Source organism: Mytilus trossulus, chromosome 8 (genome assembly GCF_036588685.1).
Source record: "Mytilus trossulus isolate FHL-02 chromosome 8, PNRI_Mtr1.1.1.hap1, whole genome shotgun sequence".
Classification (NCBI taxonomy): domain Eukaryota; kingdom Metazoa; phylum Mollusca; class Bivalvia; order Mytilida; family Mytilidae; genus Mytilus; species Mytilus trossulus.
This window is the reverse complement of record NC_086380.1, coordinates 72588623-72612500: the sequence shown is the minus strand read 5'-3', so window position 1 is coordinate 72612500 and position 23878 is coordinate 72588623. Positions and strand designations below refer to the sequence as shown.

The window sequence follows — 23878 nt, the reverse complement described above, 5'->3', positions numbered from 1 at the left end:
CATATATCTTTGTCTGCTATTTTCAAAATCAAAATGCACACAGTATTTTAATCTTTGTAAATCCATAAGAAAACACAGATCGAAGTAGAAAACCAAAATCAAGGAAATCGCATGAACTCCGAAAGAACCAAGTTTGATTGGTTATACAGGGTAACTTTGAGCACTGTATGAATTACAATTACATGACATTCATGCTTTAATAAAAAAAAAACACGTGTCTACAAATAAACTGATCTTTGATTAGCATATTGATTCAGCTGTGTCGAGTCGTATGAAATAAATCACGATAAAGCATATGCATGTCATAGTCTGAGATTGTAAAAATGTTCACTAAAGTGACCACTTTAACCAATAACATGAATAAATAAGATATTTTATTTTATCTTACCTCCTATATATTTCTAGGAATATGATTGGTAAAACGCGTCCGCGTGTAGACCGTGTAAATTTATTATAAGGTTAGTAGGAAGGCGGGGCTTATACACGGTTAGTAGAGGAGTTACGTCCCTTTATATACCATATAAGGTAGTAGGGAGGCGGGCTTATTTCATACACGGTTAGTAGGTGTGTTACGTCCCTTTATAAAAACAAAACGGAACGGAGAAAAAATCTTTAAGGTTTCAACAGACGAAGAAATTGATGATTAATATGGAAATAAATTCATTAAACACATTTAAACCTCAGACATGTCAGACGTTATTATCGTTGGCTATTCTTGTTGGATCAATGGAAGTAGTTTCTTAATGCTAACAGTATTGAAGACTGGCTTGGTCATTTTGATAGATCACAAGTCTAATTTTTACACGTTAAGATGGTCAGTAAGATAAATTCGTTACATAGTATGCTAAGTACCCGGCCACGTCCAATTGAATTGTCTATCTGATGAGTTAAGCCTTTTTCAACTGATTTTTATAGTTCGTTCTCATGCTGTACTGTTATACCACTGTCCTAGGTTAGGGGAGGGTTGGGATCATTGGCTAACATGTTTAACCCCGCCTCATTATTTATGTATGTGACTGTTACTATGTGAATTCAGGAGCCTGTATTTCAGTGGTTGTTTATGTGTTACATATTTGTTTTTCGTTCATTTTTTTACATAAAAAAGGCCGTTAGTTTTCTCGTTTGAATTGTTTCACATTGTCTTATCGGGGCCATTAATGGCTGACTATATGCGGTATTGGCTTTGCTCATTGTTGAAAGCCGAACGGTGACCTATAATTGTTAATGTTTGTGTCATTTTGGTCTTTTGTGGATAGTTGTCTTATTGGCAATCATACCACATCTTCTTTTTTATATAGTGACGTAATACGGTATAAATGGGGTCAGTAAATTCCATATGGAATTTACAGACCCCATATATACCGTATTAGTTTACTAGCACACAATGTAATTAATAGTATCTGAAAATGATCAATAAAGCTCTTGAAATATATTTTTACAATATCTTACATCCACCATGACCACCACAACTTCCGGTCAGAATTACACTTGCGCTATTAGAACGTGTTCCACCACACACATAGTCATACATTAACGACATACTGCAACCACCTTGTCTTTTGGTCCTTGATTTTAAAGTAATCTTGACAGGTATAATTATAGACGTATTGGCAGCAAGATCCCCAATTACATCGACAGTCTGAAAGTAATTCGTATGTTCAATATTTTACATACCACACCGGTAAGAGTACTGTAAAATTTTCAGATTGTCTAAAAAAAAAAGCAAAAAGGATGGAGAAGATACTACAGGGAAAATTAAGAAAAATAATTAGCTAAAATTAGACATGCCCAACACACGAAGGAAAACGATGAATGAATAATTGCAATTCATAACATTGCACAAAAAAATTATCAGAAACAATATCATTTACATTGTTCTCAGTAAAGGTAAGTACAAGACGTCGAACCCCATACTAATGATGCACGTGAAAGACCGAGACAGAGAAAAGGTCAGTAGAGCTGAGATCTAATGGTAACCTTGTCCATAATAACATTTTTAAACTGCAACGAGTTCCGTTCATTTCCTAAATAGAGTAACACAGCTATATTTTTGCAATGTCAATTTCATCATGGAACTTTTTCTCAACAATCAGGAGTTCATTATTAAAGGGTTGAAAATAAGTATGAAATTTTCTAAATAGCTATGAATTTATCTATTAAAGTTGCAGTATAAAAACAATATTAAGGATAAGGTAAAAAAAATATCAATTTTGTTTTGTTCTGTGCTGCAAAACTTGGGAAGGGCCCGGTAGAACCTCGCCTGTTCCAAGTTTCTCAGCAAAGAATTTGACATTTTCAGACATTGACCTAATATTGTATTTTTATCGTCCTTCTCTACGCCTATATCAACCTGATCTGTCGCTCCGTATTTTTTTGTTTAAAGACTTCAAAACGAACTCAGCGACGTCACAATGTGAGAGGAGAATTTATCAGCGACGTCACTATGCGAGAGGAGACGCTATCAAACTTGCTTTCGTCAGTCGTAAAACTGACTTAGGGAGATAGAAAAGGCCATTAATAAAACGATAAAAAGATAATCGGGTATTCTTCGTATAGATAGCGTAAAATATCAGCCGCTCGACACAATGTGATTTTTTTTAGATCATTCGCTACGCCAACTCGCCAAAGGAGTTCACATAGAGTCTCGTGGCTGATATTTTACGATATCAATTGTAGAAATCCGATAATCTATACTTATTTGTACTTAGCAGAAACTTATAACTGTGTTTCCCCTTTTATATTTGTTTTCTCTTACAAATTTGGTAGTTACCTGCCTAGAATGAAAAGTAGAAAAAGATACCATGATTGCGAAAAAAAACCCACATACAAACATAAAAAAAACACAAAACAATCTCACGTTATCTAAACATTGAGCAACACATACTCATTAATAAAACTGGACTGCACTTAAATAGTTGCTCCAAATTGATAATCAGCTTATTAGAAATAATTACATTATGTCGTGTTGCAAGTAAATATTTTTGCAGTGTTTAGTACAGTCGTTATATTAACCGATTGAAATTGCAGTGTAGGATGTCCTGTAGGTAGAGAAAACCGAAGGTTATCAGCTCGGATGAGGCCATGATTAGTTATAGTAAAGTCCACACTTTCTCGTTCTTCTGTCTCGAAAGGCACTGTGTCTAATTTGTTTGGTTCAATTGTTACCACAGGCATTGGTACCTTAAATGCAAATAAACAAAATACGAATTTATGTGATGTTAAGTTATATAAAACAACCAAATATTTGATGACCTTTAGCATTTGTTACTCGTGTGACGTAACGTAAAATATGACGCTTATGCACAAACATCATTCATAAACATTTACGAAATTTTATCGTATGTATATTTGTGTTTTGATTTGATAAATTTGTTTGAACTTCCGTCAAATGCATTCATTCTTTTGCACACGAATGGAAAAAACAGTCCCGTTTTTCTTTCATTTTCAATTTTCACCCACAGAAAAATTGACATGGCAATTTTTCCCCTAGGTAATAAATCTTGATTTTGGCGGGGTGGATTTTAAACTGCAACTGCCATAAATATGTCAATATTTTAGTCTGCAATGCAATTGAATACAACACATATTCAATCACGCTGGTGTTTACAAAGCAAAACAGCCTGTCATATTAAATATGTCATAAGCATAGGCAAGACTTATTAAGTTCAATGTTTGATCTCATCAAATATTTCGTTGTTTTATATTACTTAACATTTGTCTCTGCTTTAGTTTTTTTTTAAAGTAACTATCGTTGTCTTAATAAAATCGTATAGCATGATCTTTCTCTCTAGACAAAATTCGAATATAACGACCAAGGCCATGTGAAAATTTCCAACAAGACCAAGTTTACTTCTATTCCCTTTTAAACACACAGTAAATAAGGTCATGCATATGATAAACAAACAAATACATCATTGGCCATTTAAACTTTTCGAAAGGAAGTTCAATATTAAATATACGCATTTATTATCTATGTTGTTAGTACAAAAACTCATTTACACGGAAAAAAAACATTATACCATGTTGTTACAAAATTTACAAACAATTTCATTTCTTATCAAATCTATATATCAAATTTCTCCCTCCATCAAAAATCAAATAATATTTTTTTGTTTTAGTGTAAATCAATATAAAATTTACAGAATTTAATACTAAATTTTTAAAAGTTATCAATATATTTGCTAAATTGCTAATAAATATGTCAAACAAGAAAATATGCAGATGATAAGTTGTGATCACAGCCATTTTCAAGATACCTGAATATTCTTAAATAGATGACAGTTGGTTCGGATGACCCCTGGATGATATCAAAAACAAGAAATATCTTGTTTAGCTGCTGGGATTAACATATTTGGACATTTTCAAAAAGAAAGGGTTCTAGATAATTCTTTGGAACCCATGATAAGTTTTAATCCATTTAAGGACATGACAAGGAAACAAAAATATTCTAGTAGTTTGGAATAAGGGGGAAGGTCAGTCATATTTGATACAATTAAACACTCTAAATAGGTAGGGTTGGGGATTACCCAGAGCAACTCACCCTAGAAAATTATTCGAATATAAAAATATATCCTATATGTTAAATACAACTAAATATGCAGGTCTAACACTTTATAGAAAACGAACAATTATCTTAACATGTTTCATTCGAATATCGAAATATATCAATATATGGTTTTTTTTTCAATTAAAGTAAATATTGCAACTTAAATTATGGAGCTTACGTAAGGTAAATGTATCTATTAGGTAACACTGTCGATTAAAGTATCAATTGAGGTCGCCAGATGACTTCTAAGCAAATCTTAGATAGTTTGTTTCGAATTGTTTTAAGTAACAGGTCATCCCGAATAAGCATCAGATCGTAATATATCTTCAAAACTCCCAAAAGGTTGGAAGATTTTATTATTTTTTTACACGTTTCTGACTGTACTTGTATGTGGTATCAATTACCGTGTGTTGGTTCAGTGTTTTTGAAGTGGTTGTATACTTTTTCATTTGGTCATAAATTAGTTTGATTTGTTATTCAAGCTTGATATACATACAAATGTAGTTACGTTGTAATTGGACGGACATTCTTTCCTGTCCAGTCGATATATGTTTTTTAAGTTATTTTTAACGTTAAAATATCTAAAAAGGCTTATATTCATGATATTTATTATGATAACTAACAAACATTTTAAAATAAACTTACAAATGTTTCAAACGTGGAATCCAGTGTTATTTTATATTTGTCCTCTACAGTAGTAGGTGTAACTGTCCACGTATATGTGACAGCAGTTCTTTGTAGGAATATATCTCGAACTGTTGTATAGGGGGTGGCAATGATAATAGCAGAGTAGGAAGAATGACCATCAGCTTTGGCGTAAACAGTGTATTTGTCCTCGTAAATGTTTTCAAATAACACAGTACCTATATTGTTGTTAAAAATAATTGTTCATTTCTGATAAGTATACAGAAAAGAAAAATATCATTAAAGACAGCGTGGAAAATGTGCTAGTATGTTCTATTTCAGAATTTATTAGAAATGTACGAAATTTACTCCAGTCATATCTTCTATATACTAACACTCGAAAACTGATCATTTCTATTATTTAGTAATCTCATTAAAATACCAAGTAAAAAATTGTAAGTATCAAATTAAAAAATTGATATACATCAAATTAACATTGTAGTGCAGATTATACTTTGGAACTGGAGGCATCGGTAGCGTTCCAATAGGAGCGCGATCGGATGCATCTACAGGGTCAGCATCTTATGCTATGCATGCATTACTAGCCATGAAAATGCACGTTCGGGTATAAATCTGTAATATTCAGATGACAGTCTAAATAGTTTCAGTTCCTTATCACCTACAGCTATTCTTCAGTAAACATAAGCTTCACAAATGCAATTAAAATTCAGTAAGTAATATACCTGTGTCATTGTATGTAATTATAGTTTCTGAGAAGCCTCTCCTTGGATTTACCAATTTGATTTCTGCACCAGTAACCAATGGTGCTCCAGTCGCAAAATAAGTATATTCGTCTTTGATTACAAAAGTTAGATTGAGTTTCCGCTCTGAAGTCATTGTAAAAGCGTATGGTAAACTAAACATTGTCAGATTAGTATTTACTGCTATAATTCCCCTTAGTTTCCCTAACGGAGTGTTCGATTCAACAGTAACGGCGAGAGACATGATTGCTTCACTTAGAGGTGGAATAGTCAAACTACCTTGCAACTGATCGTTTGCATAATTCATATTTTCTCCTTTCTTGGATAATGACATTAAACTTATTTTTGATTCATTTGGTATTTGAATATTCACATCACTTGCTGGAATCTCACCAACATTTCGGATTGTTACATCAAAAATAGTTTGAGTACCACGGATAATGTTGTCCTTAACAGCAAATGGTTCAAAGATAAGTGTTGGCTTTTTGATCGTTAAATCAATATTGATTTGAAGTCTTGCATAAGTTCTTTCAATAGTTGAAAACACGATATAAAAGGTTTCAGACATTGGATTTACATCTTTTATTTGGAGACTAAAACTTATTACTCCATCTGCAGAAAGTTTCGCCAAGAAGAATGGTTCTTCCGTTTTATCTTCAGATTTAAAAACATGAACGTTTTTAATACCGTAAACCTGTAATCAAAATATGCTATTGTAAATTTGATATAATATGTGTAAAAATGCTGAGTAGCCTCGTCTTGGATTGACTTATTTGATCTCTGTAAACAATGGTACTGCAGTCTCAATCGTAATGTCAATAGGCGAATAGGGGCGCCTTATTTGAAATTATCAAATAACGTTAAAGAAATCAACAATTTTCTTGAGTATCGGAGTAAAATGACTTTTCCTAGTGTTGTGTTTTGTATAAAAAAAAATCTTCTCTATGTCTTTTATTCTATTTTAGCCATTGCGTTGTCAGTTCATTTCCGACTTATGACCAGTGGTATTTTTCTACTCTACCTTTTCAATTTCAGGCTTAAATATTTATAATACATAATGAAAAAACACAAATTGACTTATTTTAGCCATTTTTTAATATTAAGTACCACAATAATATTTTAAATTTACCTTTGTTGATATGTTACCGATTGGATAACCTCCTACGTTTTTGAGAGTTGATACATTTGCAAATACGGCTTGACTATCGTCTATGTAACCTTTCAAACTAATGAATGTTGGCTCGCAACGCATGCCTAGGACTACCCATGACAACGTGCTTCCTGTACTTTGCTCCAAACCTGGATGATATGCTTTCTTCAATAAAAAAAAAAGTATAACAAACAATTATTAATATATATATATATTGTAGAATCTGAGCAATGTTGAATTTAAACGGAGTTTTTTAAGCTAAGTATATATCCAATACAAACAAGGGTTGTTGTTAAGTTAAACATCATTGACGCAATGAAGGATGTATGATTCGCCAGAATCTCATCCTTGTCAAATTAAATGTTTTGTATGTTGAAAAACCTGAGTAAGTTCTGATCAAAGAATCGGAGGTACACGAAAATTATTATCTTGTTAATACCTATTAATTAATTAGCTTTAGAAAAATGACAATTCCATTTTTTTTAAATGCACCTGCTAGTGAACAATCATCCCTATCATAATTTAGTGTCAAATATTATAGCGAGCATAACAATGATTCGGGCTTACCACAGTAAATGTTCCTGCATCGGCTGGGCTTGGATAATACGTTGTCATGAATGATGTTGGGTCATGATTTTCATTGGTTGGTGAAAAGACTCTTGTTGTATTCGTTAAATCACTTTTAATTCTGAAAAAAAATAGCAGCATTCAAACCATACACCATATGTAAATTTAAATTTTCTGAAGTTATAACCTATCATCAATTTTAACACGCTTATACTTTGGTACCTCAGAAGCACGTTTCATATACATAAGACACATTTATTTAGTGGCTCTCAAAGTTGAAGAGCATTCAAACCGAAAAGACTGCATACATCATGTACATGAGTTTTTTCAATAGAATTGTTTCATATTTTCCTGTCAGGCCCTTTTATAGCCAACCATACAGTATAGGTTTTTTTCATTGTCTTTACGGTTGCCTATAATTGCTCACATCCACTTCACTTGAATGTTGGTGGATAGTTGTATCATTGGCAATCTTGACCACATCTTCTTATTCTTATATTTAAATATGCCATGGGGTAGAAATAATAGGGTTTCGATTTGTTCAAGACTGTATAAACAGTTAATTTAAAGAAAATGAATATTTCATTGATATTTCATGTCAACACAAAAGTAATGACTACTAAGGTGGTTATGAAATGTCCAAAAGCAGTGGCACGGAACCAGTCGTTGTATAAAACTCGTAAAAGTTTCCAGACTAATCGTTAAGTACGCCACGTATGTGTACTCATCATATGCATAACAATTGTCAATGGCGCAAACACAGTAAAATTGATGGACGCACCGAATTTATAAAGTGTTGGTCGTATTTATTACCACTGTCTCGATACCGCGGTGGTGGAATCTTCTAATCATCTCATCAGATCAGTATACAGGCAGTGGTATGGTGTTGTTGTGATTTAAAACAAACTTTTTAAAACTCCCCGTTAACTTATGATATTATTAATAGGCTTAAGTTCCAAATCCCTCCGTCAACGTTTATCTTTAGGTGTTTATTGTTTTTAGAAAAGAGGGGCTAAAGATACCAAAGGGACAGTAAAACTCATATATAGAAAATAAACTGACAACGACATGGCTAAAAAAGAAAATAATAAACAGACGAATACTAGAACACAATAAACAACATAGAAAACTAAAGACTAAGCAACTCGAAACCTCACCAAAAACTGGGGGTGATCTCAGGTGCTCCGGAAGGGTAAGCAGAGTCTGCTCCACTTGTGGCACCCGTCGTGTTCGTCGTGTTATTACAAACCCGGTATTTAGTCTAATTCGGTGGGTCATATTCATATAAGTGGCGTTTGAAGCATGTAGTTCTTACTTTTTTTTTTATTATATTGATACATGAAATCAAAACATGATAAATGACAAAAGGCTTGTAATGTTTAACGTCAGATGCGCGTTTTGTCTACATGTAACCTATCAACGGCGTTTGAATCAAACTGGTGAGACAAAAACATATAACAGCCTGACAACTTTAGCAATAACAAACGAAAAAATAACTTGATGTGGTTTTGCGGGTTTTTCAGTCTGATGTGTTTTGACTGTTTAGGCGATTTTCATTGATGGCCATTGTGTTGCCAGTGTTTCACTAGCATTAGTAAATGCCTGTACCAAGTCAGGAATATGACAGTTGTTATCCATTCGTTTGATGTGTTTGGACTTTTGATTTTGCCTTTTGATTTTGGACTTTCCTTTTTGAATTTTCCTCGGAGTTCAGTATTTTTGTGTTTTTACTTTTTATGAGTTTGAATATCACTTTGGTATCTTACAGTTTCTGTTTTAAAATACATTTGCATGTCAACAATAAGTTTACACTTCTAATTGAGCTTACATAAGTTTGATAGGAACGTGCCTCGGTGGTATCAAATTACTAAATTTAACCTCTCCAAAAATGTCGATTTGCATTGGTCTAGGTAGAATTCCATCTGGATCAAGGGATACCAGGTTAACAGAATACGTAACAGGTACATTTATCGTCCATTCAATTCTATGTTTACCAACAACATTTGTTGCCTCTACGATGACTGTATAAGCTAATAGTCTTCCTATAACATTTGACCAGAACAGTCTTCCAGTTCTTTCATCTATTATCATATTTCCTGGATGATCCATGAGTGACCATGTTACTGGTAAATTCCCCTGGAAAAAAACCAATCATGAATCAATGAAATAGTGACCTTTCATGTCCTAACAGTTTGACATAAAGGGGCATTTACAACCTTTTATTTCAATTTGTCAGACTTGCTATTCCGAAACCTCGATAGTAGTATGTTTTATTGCGACTGTTAAACAAGTAAGAGGTTTAGTTAGCTATAAAACCAGGTTTCATCCACCATTTTCTACATAAGTAAATGAATGTACAAGTAAGGAGCATGACAGTTATTATCTATTTGTTTGAAGTGTTTGATCTTTGATTTTGCCCTTTGATTACGCACTTTCCGTTTTCGGTATTTTTGTTACTTCACTTTTAATAACATTTTTCGTTAGTCATGTTAGTTTGTGACTATTGTGTAAATGGCATAACTTTAATATAACTAATAAAATTATATAAAACTTAATGAGGATGATTAAGGGCTTAGTGAAATCTCTTTATTATTGAAGACTGTATACCACCCTCTTGATTCGGTACTTGTTGTCGCAGTGTTGATTATATACTCAACAACTCAAATAATGCATCAGGTAAACATACAAATAATATGATTGAATTGACGATAAAACATAACTTTTTTCGGTTGATGAATATGGAATAACAGTCTTCTATAGATTCTTTGACATTTTCCCCATTTTCTTTTCTCAATTTCATTTAACAAGGAGCCGAACTTATGCTGCAAATTAAGCTGCAAGAAGTCCAAATTTCATTAATCGATTTAGAATTTTAAATAACGACCAGATTTTATCAATTAAAACTTCTTACCCGTGCTAACTGTAATTGGACGTCATATATAACCGATTCGTTTATGGTTTGTGATCGAGGCGCAATAATTTCAGGTGCTAGTAGTTCAATTGTACAATTTTCACCTGTCCAGGGAAGGTTGCAAGAACAACTCCCAAACAAACACTGACCACGTGGAGGCGATACATCTCGTCCACATGAGTTTGGTGGACACGTTGCAAAATATAGATATTTAACCTATAAAAAATAGAAAAAAAACTATAACAGCAATAAAATAAATCTGGCTTATTTACATGACTTGAACTTTGAACAGTGGTATACTACTGTTCCCCTATGCATATACCATTTTATATAATTGTATGAAATGAACGTTGGATGTATGCAAATGAAGCAACTTTCAAATGGATATCAAAAGGACCGATCATTAAATATCGTTCCCATGTCTAAGTCTGCAATTAGTTTTAAAACCTACAGAAGTTAAGCTATGTACAACCTACAAGCAAATAAGCTCGTGATTACATTTACATTTGGTCGCTCAAAACATGGATGTAGAAGTAAGCAGCTTTCTTTATTGAACAAAATATCAGTTATTCTTATTAAACTATCAAAGAAAGAGAAGAATAAGTAGGATTTGCAGGAATATTATGAAGTGTCCAATTTTTACGAGGATTAATTCAATGAAATATTAAGTACAGATATCTTAAAGTAAAAAAATAAATAGCAAAAATGTTACAAACAAGGTGTACACAGTAAGGACGGTCGGATACAATATATCTGAAAACATGCAAATTAAACTATCTTTAATTAAAAAAAGCATTAAGATATGTTGATGAAATTTGTGTGAGATGAAAAAAAAATACAAAATACATCGTTAAAGTGTAAATTTAACGCATGAATAATAACAGATTAAAATAAATTATAAATGTAATTTATAATCTACTTATAGATACCTTATTGTTGCTGAACTCTGCCCCATCCGATGAAATTTCAAGACTAACAATCCCTTCTGCATGTTTTGGAGCAGAACAGACCACGTGATTCGATGCAACCCATTCACCGTACACAACGTCTGGGTCAAATTTACATTTATAAGTGTCTGTCTGTGGAAAATTGTGCCCCCAGACATGCACGTAATTGCCTCCTCTGTCAAGGCCCTGATTCGGTATAACGTTCAAAACTGTGAGCAAAGGGAGACAGTCCTGACCATAAAACGTCTCACTGCAAATATCACAAAAACTTCCTGTCCACTGTGCTCCAAAACAATCACAAGTCCCTATATATATAATTAAAAAATCGTAGGAAAATGTATTTATCAATCATATATGACAATGTGCAAAACGTCGGTTATACGTATACGTATTTACAAGTACAAATAGTACCGGTGTAACATTGAGTCATTATACCATTTCCATTATTAAAGTCATATGAAACGAGTAAGTGGTGAAAAATAATGTTGATCAAATTCTTGAACCAATGCATGTATATATCATAAACTTAGTTCTCTGTGCACGATTTTATCATTTTTTACGCAAAATATGTCGTATAATCGTCATTTTGTTTTCTCTCCGTCTGTTTTGATTTAACAAATATAGCTGCTCATTAAATGCCGTGTTTTGAAGCCGAAGTATACCGATTGTCACCTTGTAGTAAACAAATAACAAAAACAAAGAACATGGGTATTGAGCACGTGTTTAACAGGTACAATCAGTTATTGTTTATTTAAAAGACAGATCCATGCGTATTGCGATCACCGAGTTTTTACGAGGAGGGTTACGCTCAGGTCACTATGCATACGGAAAATATGTCGGTGAATTTCTTCCTGGAAGCAAACTATTAAAACTAGGTAAACCTCTTCTAAATGTGGACAAATTAAAGAATTTTCCTTAGAAAAAAGTATATGTACATAAGTTGTATAATGAAAACTATCCATTTAGTAATAAAAAGATATATGCATATTTTTTTTTATTTAAGGTTTCATATGACCTCAAAGGAACGGTTCAAACGAAAAAATGTAATGTGGTTGCAAACACAAGTTGTTTAACGTCCTTATAATTACCTTACATGGTATTGTTCATCACATTGGATGCAAAAATTGCATTGCGTAAAATTACCTGTATTTAGATTACATTCCCCATTCCGACAGTTTGGACATGGATCACAGTTGATGCCCCAATGTGATGGTATACACAAACTACAGTTTTCACCAGTGAATGAAGAAGCACACGTACAAATATCAGGTCGAATACAGAAACCATGATCACTACAGTTGTTCACATTACTATAAACATAAATAAAAAAATAAATAAAAATACACTATTTAATGGGGACCATAATAACTGAGGGAGTTTACTCTTTAAAATTCAGCTCAACGTTTTAATCACAATATATTAGTAAAAAGAAACCAAGCTTCTCAGTGATCAAAATGTGTCCTTGTTATATTCAATGAAATAATGCCTTTAAATTGTATGGTTCAAATTTCTTGCAATTTGTTTATTTTGGTCAAAAGGTCAAAGTTAATGTTTTGTCAAAATTTTTAAAAAAATTACACGAGCCAAATCTATTAAGTCAAAGTGTTGGGTATGCCCTTAGACATTTGTTTAATATAACTTAATAAGCGCCTAGTCTGGATGTTTATTTCGACGTATCGTATAAGAATAGTGATATTTTCTCTGAAAGTAAGGCACTTTGTTAAAAATCCTTTTTGTTATACATATTTCGATTGAAAATGTCCTCCTACCCAATATAATTTATATGCCGAGTTATATATAACATTTGCCATCTTGGTCACTTTTGGCTGATTTGTTAAAGCTATCGTAACATAATTTGTTGTTTATGACGTTCCTGACATGTTTTGCAAAACAGAAATCTATAAAACAATTGAGCAGTGTAAATAAAAAAATTAATTCAATCGGTGGTAGACATATTGAAACGTAAAATATTGTGACTAGGGGTAAAAAGAGATCATCTTCACGCGTACAGCTATACTTTGGTAAATTCCGTAATATGTCAAATTTGGTGTTCGGCATTGAGATAGCAAATGGATTACATTGAATATTGAAGTAATGCGCTAATAATTGAAGTACCGATACGATTTTGTAGTGCAAGTAACTACTTGTTGCATTTATAACCATGTAAAATTATTACTGAAGTTCCAGACAATACCGCTGCCACTCATCGTGTTTGTATTGCCAATCTGATCAGCAAACCATGAAAGGCATCGATTGGTTCTTTTCGTAAAAAGAACAAAGTACCAAAATTTGACAATAAGATAAATACCTGCACAATGCATTTATACACTGCTTCCCACTCCACCCATGGTTACACTCGCATAAGTTCGGTCCAATACATAGTCCATTCCCATAGCAATTATGAACCCCTGAGCAGTCATATCCTGAGCACATGTTACCAGCATAACCTAAAAAGAGTCAAACATGTATCTCATGAAAAAAACATTAAAAGAATTATCCCTAGCAAAAGTAACGGTAACATACATTAACAATTAAAGAAAAATCTTTAAAGTTCAATACGTTTCGTTTATTACTATCTTCCTGTCAGAAGGCTTGTTTTCAATTTTTTTTAATTCAAAACAGAGATAAACTTAACCAGTAACCATCACAAGTTTGTTGATAACAGACATTCTTACCGGTTTTGTTGTACAGGTATGATGATACTTGGATATTCATTCTTTTTAAATTTTGGGTTGAATAGAAAATTAAGTTTTGTGAAATCGTAAGGTAATTCCTCCGATGGACAGATTGTCCATGGTATGCAGTTTGATAATCCATTTGGCCTAGATGTCCGATTACAAAAATATGAATGTTAATGCTTCAATATACTTACCAGAAAAACATCTACATGTGTTTGGACTCACACATTCACCATTGGAACTGCAGTTATCAACACCAGAACAATCAATGTTTCTGTCAATCAAAATCGAAGTAATATTTACCAGTAACAAAGCATTATCACGATGAAAATCAAATATTCTTTCGTATGCTATATCGGTATTGGCGTTTCCCCACCAGTTGTTAGAGGCATTTACAGAAGTAGTTCCTAAAATCAGAAAAAAACTGGTCAGCTCGATACTAAAAAGGCAAACAATTTAAAACAAATTCTAAAATAAAAAAAATAAAACTATTTTCTTTGCAAAAAGTACTTTTGCGTAGTCCGTATATTACTTTGGATACATTTCTTATGACACAATGTATACAATGGTCAGTACTAAAACCAGTTTGCAGGTTGCCTTTACATTTAATCTTTAAGGCTGACGTTGTGAGTTCTTTCCCCCAATATCATTCCCCCCTGATGATCAAATTGAAACTGGTGCCAGTTTCGACTATGGCTTTTGCAAGTTTTGTAAGTACAAAAATAAATCAATAAATAGGTTTAGTACCAATTTCTGTGTTTTCTGATAATACCTTTTTTCTATCCATTCTTTGTTATTTATATTTATTTGTTTTAATAGTGATTAAGATTAAAACACAATGTTGACTGCTGTACCCCTATTGTTGACATCTGAGTTGTAGATTTTGAACCAAATCCTTTTCTATTTATTTAATAAATAAATAATACACATTTCCTATTTCGAATTCGTTTAAAACGAATTGTGTATCCCTTATGCAAAGCGTAAATTACCTTTCCATGTTAAGTTTTACTTCAACGTTAGTATAAGGTTCTCGACTTTCAGATATTTTGGAACTCGAGCATGACTGAAGAAACATTATTTTCTTTTGGAAATGCAAATCAGAGGCAATAAAAACCTCGCCCGTAATTATAAATTATGTAATTCATTGACCGCTCCCGAAATGTGTTACTTCAAAGCATATTTTTGCGGCGATAGACGTCTTTCAAAATTTCTGCACTTTTCTCTCTGGTGCTTTCGACTGGAGAACTGTCGTTCACAAGCATCGCACAAGTTGGCACTCCGAGGCGGGTGGGGAGCAAGAAGGTGAACTGTTGTTTATTTTTACCAATAGTACCGCTTAAGTCGACGCAAGGGGCCGTCTTGCCCATGTTGTAGTGTATGAATGATTCAATCTCTGTTGAAGACCCTACATCAACTGTCAAGATGAAGAACAGGAATAAAAGCCCTGTTCATTGTTTTTTTTTCTATGTTTTGTGTGCGATTTTGGCCCATGTACATTTACTCCATATTCTTTTATTTTCTATATGTTATTCTAACATGAGAGTCGTAATTCAAAATACAAAAGAGACTGTAAACCAATATGATAGCAATGCTCATAAATGATACCGATAGTTAAGTGTTGTCAGGTGGAGTGTTTTGTAAAACTTAGCCTCATCATAAGAGTAGAACTCGAATTAAAACAATGAAGATAAAATCAAATACATAGTTAAGAAAATAGAACTCAACAAATTTAACAGATCTAAAGTCTAAATATAATTTAGAGGCTTTTTGTCGAGCCTGCGACTTTTGTCGGAAAAGCGAGACATAGCGATCCTACATTCCGTCTTCGGCGTCGTCGTCTTCGTCGTCGGCGGCGTCCAAAAATACTCACTCTGTTGTTAAAGTTTTGAAATTTTAATAACTTTCTTAAACTATCCCAGATTTCTACCAAACTTGGACAGAAGCTTGTTTATGCTCATAAGAAAGTATCCAGAAGAAAATTTTGTAAAAAATAATAATCCTGTTTATCCGTACTTTAATTTTGTAAACATTTATTTCTTGTTTTTCTGTTTATTACTTATAAATGAACCTAGTTTTTCTCTTAGTTAACATTACATACAGTCTGCAGTTAAAGTTTTTAAACAGTTATTAGATTCATAAACCATCCTGGATTTTACCAAACTTGGACGGAAGTTTCTTACAATCAAAGATAGTATCTAGAAGTAAACTTTTAATATTTTTTTTCCCATTTTTGTTGAGCCTGCGACAAAAGTCGCAAAGGCGATACATAACGATCCTACATTCAACTGAAAACATAGATAACAGCAAAAGAAGGCGAGACACTGGGTTCCGCGGAACCCTTACGAATTTTTAATTATAGAAAACCGCCGATAGATAAGGATAGGAAAATTGAAAATTATTTGATGAAGTACGGGGAAGGATTTTCTTGATTATGATATATTATTAATGTATGGTTAATGTTTCCATATATGCTTGGCTTATAAATATTTTTCGCTTAACTTCCATGGTTATCTTAGCTTTAGCTTTACCTAATAAATATTTATCAATCAACATCTCTCATTGATAACATACCTTTCTTCTTCACGTATAGGTCATAAGGTGACTTTGGATTGTCGAATATGTTGTGAGAAAAATTGAAACACTTTGAGTCTAATGTTATTGTTCCAACAGTAGTTTCAGTGGTCAAAAACTGGTTAAAGTAGAAAACACCTTCGAAAAATCCAGCACTATCACTTGATACCAGATCAACAATGCAATCACTCACCAAATCTTTAAATATATTTGTAGATATGTTGAACATTCGTCCTTTGGTCTCTTTGTTTCCCTTTGCATATGCTTCAAGATAACATTTTCCAGGACCTTCACAGTTGCCATATTCAATTGTATTATCATGAAAACTTAAGTTTGCGTTGTTCCATGTTTTCAGATAAATGTGACAAGTATTGTAGAAAGTATTGAAACCTATATCTACATGACCTATATATCGATTATTGTAATCATTTGACGGAAAATTGACCGACAATGCATTGTTTGTAATATTAGAAAATATGTTATATTGTATATCAACACTATTTATATTCCAGACATTACTCATTGAATATTCGACACCGTTTGAACAATTTGAAATCCGACAACTATGAAGGGTCAGGTTTCCTGCAGCCTTTGATGTTATTCCGAAACGGACATAGGCTGCTGTTGAGCAGTTTGTAATATTGCTTGATTTTACAGTTAAATGACCATAACGGACGTCCATCTTTAAGCCAACAGACGCATTTTTAATATTAACATTGTAAACATTTATTTCTCCATCACCAAAAACAGAAAGTCCTATCTCCTTACAATTGCTTATACTGGTGCCTTCAAAATCATGAGTTGTAACACCAGTATCCTTTGGTTTGATGCTCAAGCATGACGCTCTGGAATTATTTATATTGGTATGTTTCATTTCAAAACTGTTCGAAAACGCTGTAAAACCTTGCATGGTGTTATTAATTTGCGCGTAGTTTATGGCGGAATATTCTGCAAAATATATATATATTAATATGAAATACAACCAAAATTGTGTGTAGGGAAGCAAAGAAGATGCACTCAGACCTAAATTCACACCCACAAAAATCATAAATGAGCAACAATTTAACTTCAAGGGGAAGGGTATGATTTTTTTTTGTCTGAATCAGAAACTTAATCTAGTTTTTCAACGCTATCAATCAAATCATTTTTTTCTCCAAAATTTAACACCATAAGGTATAGGGAAAATCTGGATTCAAAATTTTTTTTTGTCATCTGCTTGAACAGATTTTTTCTTTCAAATTTTGGATAAGAATATTTTTCAGGAAAAAAACATAGCCCCAACCGCACTGCCATCCGTTGAAGTTAAATGCTCGTTTACTAACTACATGAACTATTTTGAGTGTCTCAAAATTTGAATTATGATTGTAGCGCTTATTATATTCCACTTTATTCACCTTCAACCTTTTCACTGAAAAAAATAGACACAAGAAAACAAAATATAATGCCTTTTAAACTATAATTGAAACTTTCATAGGTACAAAAAGAGCATTCTAGTTGATATAAACATTGTGAACGGCTGGTCTTTCAAAATGTTGAATGGTTCAAACACAACTATTAGTTGTAGATTAAACAGTATACGGATCATACTAACCCAACAGAAGCATTATAATTAATTAATTTCTTCAGACGCTATCTCTTCAATTAAAGAAGTTTATATGCAAGTTTCAAAATATTCCATGCAAGTTTAACAATGTTATCTATGCTGTTTAACATATGTAATTGTATAATTTATGTAAATGTTAAGACATAAACAAAACCCCTATGTTCAGGTATCAGGCAAATACATAAAATATTTTTTGTTTTGATTCTGACACATCTCTGAATTATGGAAATCTTCTGCCACTGTATAATAAAATGCTTTCAAGGTTTGATAAACTTATTAATGTCTCAAACATTTTAACAACACCAGACGTTTTACTGTAAAACAACTCAGTCTTAAAATATGGAAACATTAACTAAAATTCAAGTTTTGCTGCAGATGTTTTGTTTATAAGAATGCTTCATCTTTATCATACTTTTATAAAATTACATGAAGATTTGACAAAGTTATTGATGTCTAGCATTATTCAATTTTTTAGACGTATCTTGAGGTCTGAACTTTACTATGGATTATAATATAGCTTTTGAGAATGTTTGACAAAGTTTGCAATGTCTAAACGTCCAACTATATACTGAACCTTAATGATGACACCAAAGACGTCGCTGACAGTAATATAAAAATGTTCCACTCGAAGAAATTCTAAAAGTATTTTTCAAACTTTTAGTATGCTTCATTGCGTTTATTGAATTTTAAAAGCCTCTCTGTTATAATCAATGGCAACACAATCCATGCGTTCGGATTTGTGTGTTTTGTGAAATTATTGTGTAACGTGGACAAATATAACATGTCTGTTTCCTTTCCTTATGTAGTGTCTGCTTATTTTTTGGTTCTATCTAACTTTTTCTTTAGTTGAAGTAATACAAAAAGATGATAACAGAATTCACTGAATTACTAGACAGTAGTACAACCATCAGATCAATTTCAATATTCAAACAATCATACACAAACAACAACGCAAAACACATGATCTAGAGAGCCTGATTTGATTAAGATACGACATTATTCTTTTGAGCGATAACTTACCATCGCTTTTAGATCTTATCACTATTCCATACCAAGGAACATTTTCGTCCATGGAGTCCATGACCGTTAGTCTTCTGCTACCGGTAGAAATTTTCAATGCACCTGAATAATTAAATATTGACAAAAAAATATTGTATCTTTTTCAATATTGCATCTGCTCTTATTGCTATGTATTGATTATCATATGTTGGTTACATATCTCTTCAAATGTTTCAGTTTTCATACATCCTTGGATTTTAATATTCGGCTTCGAGCCTTCCTGATGAAGGTAAATCGAAAAAAACGGTTCGGGCGAATGATATTTATAACGTGTAGTTTTCATTTTCATTATTTAGAGTCAAAACAAGCATTTTCTTTGTGTGTGTGTGGGGGGGGGGACGGATCAATAATCAAACTTCCAACTGTCTTGGTTCGCGCGCTATCTTAATTTGCATGCCAAATATAGTCCTGACATATTTGATAAGTTTGTACAGACATATCTAACGGTTTTTATCTCTTTACTATAACATACCTTGAACATATATTCCTCTGTTTTCTTTGAAACGAAGGACGGCACCAGATGCCACTGTCAAAACTGAATCTGGTCTAAAGTAAAACATTGATGTATACATAGTTTATCAATAATCGATTATTTTTTATGTGTTAATAACCTTTCTATTTTGTAGCTACTATGAATTTAATCCTAGTATTGTTATGCCTCAAATATGAGCAGTGCTAATTTTTATGGTGCATGGCTTAAATAAATGGCGTTGTCAGTTTGTTTTAGATTTATGAGTTTGACTGTCCCTTTGGTACCTTTCGTCCCTCTTTTAAATGTGTGCATGTGCCTTCTTTTTGATTATACAATAAATAGTCTGAAAGTCATATTCCACATAATCATAATGATATTTTAAGGAAATTGACACAGGTAATGGATTTACAAATTGTGAATAAAGTTCAACATCGGATGCAAATAAACTCATCATAGATACCAGGTTTAAATTTAGTCAGACGCGCGTTTTGTCTACAAAAGACTCATCAGTGACGCTCGAATCCCAAAAAATTGAAAAGTCTAAATAAAGTACGAAGTTGAAGTGCATTGAAGACCAAAATATCTAACAGTTTTGCCAAATACAGCTATGGTAATCTATTCCTGAGGTAGAAAAGCCTTAGTATTTCAAAAATTCAAGATTTGTAAACAGTTAGTTTATAAATATGACCATATCAATGATAATTCATGTCAGCACAGAAGTGCTGACTTCTGGGCTGGTGATACACTCGGGGAATTAAAACTCCACCAGCAGTGGCATCGAGTGATTGTAAAATGTCAGTAATTTTCATTAACATAAAATGCAAAAAAAAAACAAAAAAAAACATTGGACGAGCATATATTAATTTATACTCAATTCTTCATATAGGCCTTACGACAATTTTGTCACGTATTAGCAAAAAGTGCAATGTGTGTGTAATAGAATGAACTGCAATTTTAAATATCATAGCAAATAACAAAAAGCGTCTTACATGAATTATCGTTCATTTGCATATCATGTTGATTCTTTGTTTGGCCTAATATATTTTAAATTGCGGACAAGCACAATTGTTATATTTACTGATAAGTCAGAATCAAGAAATTAAATGCCATCTTTTTCAATAAGTAGCCATCACAAAAAAGGTTTGTTTTTTAATCTGCTACAAATCATGTAAAGTGTTATATTTGTAAGACAAAAGAGATGGTATATGTATTCAATAGGAAGGGAACAAAATACTTATCATGATATTAAATATGGTGATTAAATAGTCTTCATTTTGACAATTGACCGATGTTTGGTTTTATATAGTGAATTCGGCTAACGAGTGATGCATGCATAGCAGCAGAACTTTACTATGTAGACGCACCCGATCTCGTTCCTTTTTCGTTTGATACGATTCCCATATTTTGGGTCTTATCTTGAATTGTATCATCTTATTTTATTACTAAGATTTTAACATTTGTAATTTTATGTGGCCAAAATTCATAAGTCATACCTGACAAACAAAGCTCTTGATATGATAATGGGACTACTTAGATTTGGAATGGTAAAATCCTTAGTTACATATCCGCCGAGTGCTCCATGTGCATCAAATCTATCTTGTGTCAATGCAACAACTTGATTGAAATTGTTATCGGTATAAAAGGGTATATAATGCATAAAACTTCTGTCCATATCTTTTTCAAATCCGCATGCTACATCCAATATTTCTACTGCTGATTCGTGCCCCCAGTAATTGAAAGTAGCATTTATTTCAAATGACTCCTCGAATTTTGGTGCACTAATGACGCATACATTTGGAAACAAGTTTCGAAGATTATTATAGTTAACAGTTATTTCGTGATAAGTATTAATGTCTATTATTGATTCAGTTGCCCAATCGCCCGATATATCATTGTGCTGTATCGAAATTTTTCCGACGGAATATTTTACATTCCCTGTCATAAGTAAAGAAGTTTTTGCGATATTCCCTTCAAATTTGTTATTCTCAAATTTCACATCACCAACGTGTTCGAACTTAGATTGTATGAGAGCACCGTCTGAGTTCGAATTGTTGAGAAACAAGTTTCTGATAATTTTAACGTAAGCCATGTTTTCGTAAACGGAGTTATAATTGATGAAAAGTGTTTTATTTCCGCCAGTAAATGTATTGTTTTCAATATGAAGTATAAGGCCACCCATGCTATAGTAATGGAAGTAAACTTCAATTCCATCGTTAATGTTATTTTCAAAAACGCTGTTTAATAGTTTAATGTGAAACTTGGAGTTGTCGTTCTTTCGCAGATATACATAAGATATTCTTTGAAACCAATATTTGCTAAACCGACGGAAAGAATGGTCAGAAATGATGCAAGAATCTATCACAAGCTCCTCCGTGTAATATCCTTTAATTGCATATTTTACATTTCGTGATATTTTTGACGTGCTTATATTCATTCGTCCTCCTAACTCTTGGTACAGATATATCCCGGACTCCGTGTTCCCTTCAATATCACATTCAGAAATAATAACACTTGCATTGGCTTTTATATCAACACCGTATTCGTTGTTTTGGCCAACAGTACATTTAAGAATACGAAACACAACTTTTGATGAAGATATGTCATCTGTTATAATCTGAATTCCAGTTTTCACATTATTTGAAGCGGTTAACTCAGAAATTGCCACTTCCGTTACATTGCTATTGACATAAAAAGTAAATCCATTTGTTGTAGAGGACTGAGATGTTACATTGTGGATAAAAGTGTTCATACTCCATACACGAATGCCTGTAGTAGTGTTCTTTACAACAAGGTATTGCAAATTTGAATTAGTATTTCCTAGGTTCAAAAAAGACATTGCAATATAAATATATTTATATAAAAAATAGTTAGTAAATGTTAAAATGCTGATTTGCTATTTGATGAAATCGAGCTATTATGTCGAATTTGAAAGCTACAAAAGTTATCAAAAGTACCAGGATTATAATTTAGTACGCCAGACGCGCGTTTCGTCTACATAAGACTCATCAGTGACGCTCATATCAAAGTATGTATAGGGAAAAACAAGTACAAAGTAGAAAAGCATTGAGGATCCAAAACTTCAAAAAGTTTTGCCAAATACGGCTACAATGAACATGCATGGCACGCCATTAAGATATATAATTTTCCGATAAAATGTTAGATAATGTGCAAAAGAGTCTGTCTTTTTTCTTTTCTGGCCATTGCGTTTTCGATCCATGAATTTGAATATCTCTCTGGTATCTTTCGCCACTCTATTACGAACGGGTTATTCAAACTCATACGCCAATAATCGAACTGACAATCATCAACTTGATCAACGCCAAGGCAAACATGAAAAAAAAGACTTAAAGACTAACAACGAGACAGGTCTCAGGTGGTCTGAATATGTAACCAGATCTAGCTCCAAATATGACACCCGTTACTGTGTGTACAAAACGTCGTAAATGGTTTTTAATGATAAACGCACGATAAAGACCTAGACTGTTGAAGGTCGAAAGTAACCAACAAAGAAACTGATTTTTAGATAATCCGACATTGCTGAGATTAATTAACAGTCATTGGAGGGCACATTCATATATATGAACATTTCACATTATATGCTTTGGATCAGTACAACAAGGTAGCGTTGTTATACTGTATGCAAATATTGCAAAGATTGCATTGAAAGTCTTAATTGATATGGCAAATAAAGTTATCACTATATTAAATTAACCAATGGTTATTAATTCAAATGTTCGCAAAGCATTTTGAGATTCTTAAATACAATTTTTTAAAATATAAGAAATTATGCGATGCGATATATCTTAAAACTAATGATTCAAAAGACGATGACTTTTTGAACTTGTACATTATCATAAATAATCATATCAGACAAAACAAGACGGACATTGTAACTCTGATGCTAATACATTAAAATTGAGAAAGGAAATGGTGAATATGTCAAAGCGACAACCACCCGACCATAGAGCAGACAACAACCGAAGGCAACC

The 23878-nt window shown here is 32.7% G+C and overlaps 1 protein-coding gene across 1 annotated transcript in view; it reads right to left on the bottom strand.

Annotated features, from left to right (window-relative positions):
* LOC134727964 (uncharacterized) overlaps positions 1 to 23878 on the bottom strand; it is a 29604-nt gene that overhangs the window by 3839 nt on the left and 1887 nt on the right. The window contains exons 3-18 of the mRNA XM_063592362.1: positions 21383 to 22706; positions 19890 to 19963; positions 19379 to 19480; positions 16756 to 17703; positions 14379 to 14591; positions 13815 to 13953; positions 12650 to 12816; positions 11489 to 11811; positions 10560 to 10775; positions 9477 to 9784; positions 7649 to 7769; positions 7061 to 7246; positions 5914 to 6625; positions 5192 to 5409; positions 3013 to 3180; positions 1450 to 1639 (exon numbers count right to left, since the gene is read on the bottom strand). Of these exons, the coding sequence (XP_063448432.1) occupies positions 1450 to 1639; positions 3013 to 3180; positions 5192 to 5409; positions 5914 to 6625; positions 7061 to 7246; positions 7649 to 7769; positions 9477 to 9784; positions 10560 to 10775; positions 11489 to 11811; positions 12650 to 12816; positions 13815 to 13953; positions 14379 to 14591; positions 16756 to 17703; positions 19379 to 19480; positions 19890 to 19963; positions 21383 to 22706 (5409 nt within the window). The remainder of the gene's footprint in view (positions 1 to 1449; positions 1640 to 3012; positions 3181 to 5191; positions 5410 to 5913; positions 6626 to 7060; positions 7247 to 7648; positions 7770 to 9476; positions 9785 to 10559; positions 10776 to 11488; positions 11812 to 12649; positions 12817 to 13814; positions 13954 to 14378; positions 14592 to 16755; positions 17704 to 19378; positions 19481 to 19889; positions 19964 to 21382; positions 22707 to 23878) is intronic.